The sequence below is a fragment of the Oxyura jamaicensis genome, chromosome Z, assembly GCF_011077185.1.
Source record: "Oxyura jamaicensis isolate SHBP4307 breed ruddy duck chromosome Z, BPBGC_Ojam_1.0, whole genome shotgun sequence".
Classification (NCBI taxonomy): domain Eukaryota; kingdom Metazoa; phylum Chordata; class Aves; order Anseriformes; family Anatidae; genus Oxyura; species Oxyura jamaicensis.
The window spans coordinates 22,230,308-22,239,602 of record NC_048926.1 but is presented as its reverse complement, the minus strand read 5'-3'; the positions used below and the strand labels follow the sequence as shown (position 1 = coordinate 22,239,602).

General features: G+C 39.3%; 1 protein-coding gene across 2 annotated transcripts in view; it reads right to left on the bottom strand.

The window, feature by feature from the left end:
- Positions 1–4,028: 4,028 nt before the first annotated feature.
- Positions 4,029–9,295, bottom strand: part of RNF180 (ring finger protein 180) — an 88,833-nt gene continuing 83,566 nt past the window's right edge. For both annotated transcript variants that reach the window (XM_035309977.1, XM_035309978.1), the window contains exon 7: positions 4,029–7,325. In XM_035309977.1, the coding sequence (XP_035165868.1) occupies positions 7,123–7,325 (203 nt within the window). In that variant the 3' untranslated portion in view covers positions 4,029–7,122. The remainder of the gene's footprint in view (positions 7,326–9,295) is intronic.

Sequence of the window (9,295 nt, the reverse complement as noted above, 5' to 3'; positions counted from 1 at the left end):
TGTAATTAGTTCAGTTTTCTCATCCTAAAACCAAGCTGCAGTCTTAAGCCATCACTAATACTGGGTAGCACTGGGTAGCAGCTATCAGTGCTATATCAACTCCCATTGATTCTGTTGGAATCTATATCAATATTGCAGTTTATGATAAATAGGTGTATTTAAGGTTTAACAGGCTTACAAAGATGATCTTTAGTTTTTCTGCTTCAGATTTCTTTTGAAAGAAGGTCTTATGCTGAGAATGCCAAATTAAATAATCCAGAATTGGAAATTTGTATACAAAAACTTTACCTGTAAAAAGTCAGATTTTAGACTTTAACAAATAATAACAAAATGTCAGTTTAAATTATAAATTCTGAATATCTATTCTGACAGTAAGATGAATCATAGTGGAATAATATGACTTGATTTCTTTTGATTCTCTCCTTGTTACTCGTCTGAACTTTACCCTTAGAGAACTGCAGCAGCTACAGATTTCAGTAATTATGTGAAGAAAGATGATATCTGAAAGTTTGAACTGGTACACAAACAGAGATTGATCATATTGACTCAAGATATGAGTGAGAGAAAACAAAAGAATATCATGAGTTATTACAGCTAGAGAATTAAGGGTACAGAAAACAACATAAATGTGGGCCAAATTCTTCCAACTTCATATGTTCTACCCAGAACTGTTTCATTGATTTGTCCATTTTTGAAGGATGCAGTACTGGCCCTCAACCTTATGTAATAACTTCACAGAATTGTTCATGTGTGAGATTCTGCCCTACTTTCACCATCTTCATGGCCTGTTGTTGGACTCTCTCCAGCATGTCCCTGCTTCTCTTGCACTGGGAAGCCCAGAACTGGACAGTCCTCTAGGTGTGGCCTCACCAGAGCTGAGCTGAGGTGAAGGACCTTTCCTGAGTGGCTGGCAACACTTCTCCTAATGCAGCCCACAATACCATGAGCCTTCTTGCTGCAAGGGTGCACTGCTGGCTTATGTTCAATGTGGTGTCCACTAAGAGGACACTCAGGTCATTTTCTGCAGAGCTGCTTTCCACTTGCTCGGTCCCCAGAATGTACTGGAGCCAGGGGTTGTTTCTCACCAGGTGCAGGACTTTGCACTTCCCTTAGGTGAGCTTCATGAGGTTCCTGTTGGTCCATTTTTCTAGTCTGTCCGGGTCCTTCTAGAGAGAAGCATGACACTTTGATACATCAGCCTCCCAGTTTTGTGTCATCATCAAAATTGCTGAGGACGTGCTGGCTCATTATCTTGATCATCACTGGAGATGATGAACAGGATAGGACCTGGTACTGACACTTGGAGTACACTAATAGCTGCTCATCTCTAGGTAAACTTTGTGCCACTGACCACAACCCCATGAGCCTGGCCGTTCAGTTCACCTCATTGCCTATCAATACTGTCTGTCTTACTACTTTTTGCTAAGGGTGTGTTCAAGGAGAGCTTGTTATAATGCTCCAAATCTAGCCCAGACCAATCCACAGCATGACTTGCCTCCTTTCTATGCTGGGCTATGGGGCCGAACACCAGCAGAATACTCTCTCTGCCCTACCTTCACCTTTTCCTGTAGTCTGCATCTCCCCATGTACAGAGCTGAAATTCCCCAGAAGGACCTCTGAAACCTTTGTGGGCAGTCTTCTCTTCTTGATCAAAGCCAAATCACAGGATATTTCTATTCAGCCTGCTGTGTCTTCTCTGAAGGATATGAGACATAACCATGTAAGTAGGACCTGCTGTTTAAACCAAGAAATGGCTCCTGCTACATCTGCTACCCCTGCCAGTGCATGGTGATAGTGCTGTCATGAAGGTAGAAGTGAAACAGGAGCATCTCTGTGTTGTGGTCATAGAATTTTACTTAGGAAACCGCAGCCTTATCACTCTGAAGGCAAGAGTGCTGCATTTAGGCTCTTTCTATCTTATGTTCATACTACCCACTGTGCATTAGTGAAAACAGTCCTGCCATCTAACATAACTGGTACATCCTTGGAGGAGTGTCTTTCAGTTTCCAAAGCAATGCTAAGGTGGGTTCTGTTTTTTGCACCCACTGTAGAACCAGGAAAATAGTAAATGTGTAATTTAAGTCTTCTCTCCTTTTCCCCTCTAACCTTTCCATCTTAGAGGGATTAATGTACTAATTTCATGTACTAATTTCTAAGTTATGAAGTAGTTGGAGTTGTCAAGGACAAAAGATGCTGAATATAAATTCACAAAAGCAGTGCTATGCAATGAGACCATTATCTGTCATGATAGCTACAACAGTTACTCTTTCTCCCAGAGATTCATGTTACCAATGCTACTTTTTTAAAAATTTAAAAATTACAAAATAAAACTAAGCTCTGCTTCTTCATCATCCTTTTTGATCCCAGAATCAATAACTGTGCGGTGGTGGGTTTACATGGCAAGGTTTTGGTAGCAGGGGACCATAGGGATGGCTTCTGTGAGAAGGATCTAGAAGCTGCCCCATGTTAGGTAAGGGCCCTGCTGCTGACCAGAGCTGAGCCAATAAGTGATGTTTTGCGCCTGTGAGAACATATTTAAGACAGGAAAAAAACAAAAAACAAAAAACAAAAAACAAAACACAAACAAACCAAAAAACACCAAAAAAAGCACTGCTCCTCACAGAAGCTGGGAGAGTGAGAGGAGTGAGGAACAGCCTTGCAGGCGCCAAGGTCAGTGAAGAAGGAGGGGGAGAGGTGCTCCAGGCGCCAGAGCAGAAGTCCCCTGCGGCCTGTGGTGAGGACCATGGTGAAGCAGGCTGTCCCCCTGCAGCCCATGGAGTACCATGGTTTGGCAGGGTTCCACGCTGCAGCCCATGGAGGAGACCACGGTGGAGCAGGTGGACCTGCACTGACGGAGGCTGATTCCAGGCCGGACCTGTAGCCCATGGAGAGGAGACCACGCAGGAGCAGGTGACCTGGCAGGAGCTGCTGCCCGTGGGGGACCCAGGTTGGAGCAGTTTGCTCCTGAGGGATGGACCCCGTGGTAAGGAGCCATATCTGCAACTGTTCTTGAAGAGCTGCTGCCTGTGGGAAGCCCATGCTGGATCAGTTCAGCAAGGACTGCATCCCATGGGAGGGACCCCACAGAACAGGGGACGAGAGTGACCGAGAAGGAGCGGCAGAGAAGAAGCGCTATAGACTGACCATAACCCCCGTTCCCAAATTCCCCTGCGCCTCTTGGGGGGAGGAGGTGGAAGAGGGTGGTTGGGGGGAAGGTACTTTTGGTTTCTTTCCTTTGTTTCTCACTTCTCTGGCTTGTTACTAACAGGCAATAAATCTTACTATCTCCCTATGCTGAGTCTGTTTTGCCTGTCATGGTAATTGTTGAGTGATCTCCCTGTCCTTATCTCAACCCTTGAGCCCTTTGCATCATATTTTTCTCCCCCTTTCCCTTTGAGGAGGGGCAGTGAGAGAGTGGTTGTGGTGGAGCTTGGCCACCCACCTGAGTAAAACCACCACACTGTGGTAATACTATCACTGACATACATAAAAATTTCAGGTGTATATGCAGTGTACTGGCAAAGGTTTACCTTAGATCTCAGCTTCTGTGGGAAGGTACATGGCTGTGAAAAGATCTGTTGTGCTTCACAAGTACTACTCCCTGTGCAGATATTGTGCTGAATTTTTTTAAAAAAGCTGTGGATGACCAGGCCTTTGGCAGAGCTACAGATATACCAACTGCTAGGCAAGAAACACACACTTCTGAGTGTGTACACAGTGCCTTTGCCAGTCACAGGCAAATTTATCAGTCTTGTCCTGGATTTATCCTGCCCTCAACAGTTAATCAGTCTGGACTAAGCACCAGCACTGAATACTGTTAACAGAATACTGTTCTGTGTTACCAGAATGTGTAAAGATCCACACTTTGCCCCAAGATAATTTCTGACAAAACCTGACCATTCTCTGGAAAGTACTGAAACAAACAAAAAAAAAAGGCTGCTCGTATGAAAAAAGGTAATCATCATAATAAAAGTTCAACAGACCCCAGCTGCACCCCATATAGAACAGACAGCACAGAAAACCAGAAATTGACTGAAAAAAATATTAAAATTTAATTCCACCAAGCAAAAGCTAGTACATGGCTGCAAAATATTACAAACAACACAAATTTTATTGCAAACATTTTAATACCATTGTAGATAAGAAAGACAAGATTGCAGAGCAGTATCTACTTGACCAGAAAATTGCTTACAGAAGACCTGCTCTTTCTCCCACAGATATCAAGAACATTTTACAGGCAGACTTCAATGAAAACCAGTCTTGAACCTCTGAATTATTATTGTATTTTTACAAAAGGTATGTATCTCAAAAGAGCAGTATAAGACAAAAAATGTACCTCCTTTTGATGCAGTCTAGTTTATTTTTATTTTTATTTTTTGTCCTATGGAGGATGTCTCAAAGTTACAACAGTCTTAACTATGTGCATTAACCCTTTAAAAGTAATTATCCCCTGGAATTAACAACAAGCAATATGAAGTAAAACAGTATAGCCCAAGAAAGAGTTCACTGATTAGGTCTTAAAGAAAGGTACTGCTACACAGTTAGAAATGTCATACAAAACTGTCACTCCTATTAAATGTAGGAAAATGCAGCCACTCCTCAGTCATCAACTCTTGCTCGTACAAAAGGAGCCAATATTACCTTGGATTTTTGACTCTTCATGTTGCCTTTTTCAGAATAAATCCATGGTAACATGCTATTAAATTTTATATAAGTAACTCTTTCTTATATTATTAATTAGCATCTATATTATGTTTCTTATGTCTCAATATATTTCAAAATATTTACTTAAGGATATTTCTTTAGCAGATATCCTGGTTAAATTATTTTAATTTAATTTCAGACTATGTCAGTTAAAGTAATTTTTCATTACACATCTCTTTATTCTAGTATATTCTGAAATCAAAAGGTAGAAGTAATTTTGGCTTAGCAGGTAAATCAGTCCCTCTCTTTGCTGAGATGGGCGCACGAAGTTCGTAAGATTAGAGAGAAACCAAAAATGTAGGTAGAATCTCTGTCCTGGGATAGATGAGAAAACTCTTTAAATTACTGATAACATTAAAGCATACGGGCCTACACATTTGGATATAGCAAAACAGGAACCTACGACCAAGAAAAATCTAGCTTTTTAAAGGCTTGTTTATATCAATACAAAGGGGGAGATTTACTGGGTTCTTTACTACAACCTTAAAGCTTTTAAAATGGTATGCCTAGTGCCACCAGTAATAAAGCCAATCATTTTTAGGTAGAGATCAAACCTTAGGTTAAGATCAAACTAAGGGTACTGCAATTGTAGAAAAATTATTTCTGTGACGACCTTGTCTACATGGTGATGGTTAATTTCAACTATTGTATCTCCTTAAGCTTGCATATAGTGTAGTTAGACTTGTAATTTTTACTTCTACACACATATTCTCGAAGATATGAAGAAATTATTTTATGCATCCTGTAAGAAAACTAAACAGTAGTAGCTGTTAAAGTTTCTGGTCCTGTCAAGGTATAAACTGTAAAAGACCAAGCATGACAGCCCTGCTCCAGCAAAGATGCTTAAGTACATGCTTAATGTTAAGCACACTGATAAAACCTCTGATTTCATTCCATTCCATCACATTTGGCAGATGGCACCTTCCATAACACATTTTTCCTTGTTCTCTGCTAGAACAGGGGAGTACACCACCTACTGAAAAAAACACAGGTCTCCCACACAACTCCTGATACCAGAGCAACAATAAACATGCTTTTCAAAATCAAACTACAGTGTGCTTTGTAGACCATGCCCTTAGAAATAAGAACTTCCTTGTACCTTCCTGAAAAGAAAGCCCTTTAGCTACCTTGTACCATTCTTGGGCACTTGATTCCCACAATAGTTTATAATACCCTCCCTGTAATTTAACAGATGCTCTTTCACTTCCATTTGAAAATATTGTGTAAAGCAGCAAGTACAGAATGACTGCTGAACTCACTGTAGCTTGGTACTGAAAAACAGCAATCTCTACATGGAATAGCTATAAAGTGCTTTATAATTCTTTTACATGAAAGGTGCAAATAAATACTGTGTCCTCTTACATGGTCTCCTTGGAGACACATAGTACTGATGAGCCCACACTTAAAGAGTATCGTGAAGTTGTTACAGTCATTTAATAATGATTCAGTCACACCTGTATTGAATTACAACTGGAGAATGCTCCATTTCCATTATTTCCCCATTATTTACAGGGCATCAAAGTTAGCAGACCTGCTGCTTACCCTCAGTAATTGTCTTGCTTGATCCATATGCACTCATCTGAATGGATACAAAAGGTACTGTGTTACTCTGGGAATCTGCACAAAAAAGGTCCCTTTAATGTGCAGTAGTAGGGTTTGTTAGTCGATTTCTTCCAATTGCCATTTGCTGAAAAGATGAATTGTCAGCATGTGGTGCAGTATCATTTCTCTTTTTGGTTAATAGGCTCAAAATTTCAGGCACTGAGTACATCAGATCCCCACAGCAGAAAGCTGACAGTTCCATCAATTGTCAAAACTTTCTAGAATTTGGATTATGCCAGTGAAATTACTCCAGTAAATATCTAAATAATACATGGTGCAGCACGGCAGTGCTTATCCCCAACAGATCTGACTATAAAAGGCAAACTTTTTTTTTTTTTAATGTATATATATATATATATATAGATATACAATGAATTGAAGCACCAATGAGTGAGAAGACTTACTTATGGTTACAAAGTGTGTTAATATAGAGTCAAACCCCAAAACGACTCTGTGGATCATATTCTGTTATAGTACACAGAACTCTTCTAAGAACAAAAAGTACTGAATACTGAATATTTCTATGGTAATTATTTTATACATTAGCAGTAAAATGCTGTTCCCACCAAAATCAAGGCAAAGCTCCCACTGAATGAAGAATGATCTGGATTTCACATTATTTCTGGAACCAAATGTCTACTTTTTCACACGCAGCTTAAGTATCAAATAGCCTCTCAGCATGCTTGAAGCAGTCTATTACAGTTCTGAATGATGAAAATGCAACATCAAACAAACGTTTTGCCTTTTTCAGTTTTTTTTTCATTTCACATTACTGTGTTCACAGTTGTTGTTTTCCTTAAGTGTGATTTTTACAGACTAGAAAGGAAAAAAGAAATAACAAAGAAAACAGAACACAATAAATCCTATTACCCAGTTGACTGAATAAATGTAGATTATCACCATGTCCATATCAAACCGCCATCCACGGCTATCATCTTCAAAGTCCATGTAGTCCATCCTGTGAGCAGCATGTGGAAAATGCCTCCTTGTTACAGTATCTGAGCGTCTTTGAAAACCTGCTGAAAAATACACCATGAGATAAACATCATTATAAAAGCAACTAGATTCAGTAGGACAAAAATACTCCTGACTGGGAGTATTTGCGACTCCTTCTCCCAGTTATTTACAAATCAAATGGAAGCAGGAAACCTCACACCTCACTGCTAGGTTTTCTCACTTTGTTGGACAAGATGCTCCCCGTGGACTTGATTTTGAAAGATTTAAAAACTGACTCTTGTCTTCCATGTCTGACAAATAATATGTTTGTCTGGATTTGGTGCTCTCTACTATTGTAAGGCTCTATAGGCTTATCTCATCCAGATCTATGAATACCTCTCTTTTGGTGCCTTCTTTCACTGGCTATGATTCAGTGATCTAGAAGTGAAAGGCTCCAAACACTCTAATTCAACTTGAGTTCTCTGGAATCTCTGGATTCCTTAAGTCTACTTCTGAGAATTCTTCAGGAATCTAGACACATCCACATATGTACCCACACAGTTCAACCGTGCAAATATATTTGAATGCCAATTTCTAGTATTTGAATTTATTCTCAGAACACTCTTCAAAGAAATCCTGCCTGCTTTTATACTATGTCTCTGTATGATGCATACAAGAAACTGAGTTTTTACATTTCTGTTTGTGTCCATAGTAAAAATATAGGCGCAGATACAAATGCAGCTTTTCATGTACAATTACAATCCCCATGTGAAAACACAAAACTCAATATACTTAATAAATCTAGACACACACAGTTCTGATTTTAAACTTTTCTGTTGTGAGACCAATATATGCTAAGGAATCCACATAAAGATCAGCATCCAGTATGCCACTAGGAAACCAAACTCCTAATAATAAAATTTTAAGTAAATAAGTCATTTGATTTCATGTTTTTGAGTTAGATTAAACTGCTAAGTCATGTATAACTTTCTTTGTAACCTACACTATTTTTGTAAGCAATTATGATAACTGCACTAGCAGAACTAAAGCAGAGAGGACATCCACAATGAAAACATACAGGGACTGGTATACCACACCAGACCAGTGGTATTTTCCATCCAGGTTTTCTTTGTAACAAGTAACAAATAACACAGAAAGATGTAAAGAAACCTCTGTTCAACAGTTACACAACAATCTGATCTAATCTGCAGAAATCTAATTTGAAGAAAGTTGATTTTTATCCCCAAAACAAAAGGCTTGCTGTGTGCTCAAACAGGATTTCTGTGTAGTTACTCTTGGTTTTTAAAAAGGTTACTTTCAGATATGCAAAGCTGCAATCATAGTTTGAATTCTGTAAAGCTCTTAATGTCAAAGCTCTGAAGAATCAAGGGCTGGATGAGCAGAAAGGGCTAGTTGAGCAGAAAATGTATTTCGCCATTTAAATATTTTTTTTCCTAATATTTTTGAACTTTTTTTGAACTTTACTAAAAAGATATTAAAAACAAAAAGAAAAAAAAAAAAGGCAAGTCATCGTGGCCTATCCATTTTGCAAGTTTCATTATTTTGTCTACAGTGTCAATCACTGCAACTTTTCTCTGAAGGACTTTTCCATGTTTGATCATCTATGTTGCATGTCTCCATGAAAACCCTCAATTTCTCTCTGTAATTTTGGAGGTGTGTGATGAAATCTAAACAGCTGAGTTAGAGAGCTCCCAGTATTTCATAGGCTCCGTGATACTCCAAGAACATCTTCACTGCAGGGCCCTGTCAAATGGTCATTTCTTTCCATTCCTCCCGACTTCCCTTAGTAGTAAGAGAAATACTATTTAAGTGTATTATGTGCATACACCAAGATAAGCTGCTCATGAGGTTAAAGAAGCCTTTAACCATCTGTGTGAGACATCAGCCTGTGGCACAGAAAAGAGTCTAAGATGTGAGTTGTCAAGGCTGAAGAACTGGCCCACCTGTGAAGGACAAGGAGGCAAGGCAGCTCCTGCTTGACTTGTTCTGTTTTCAGTTTGCTCTCAATCATTATGACAGGTCTTTGCTGAGC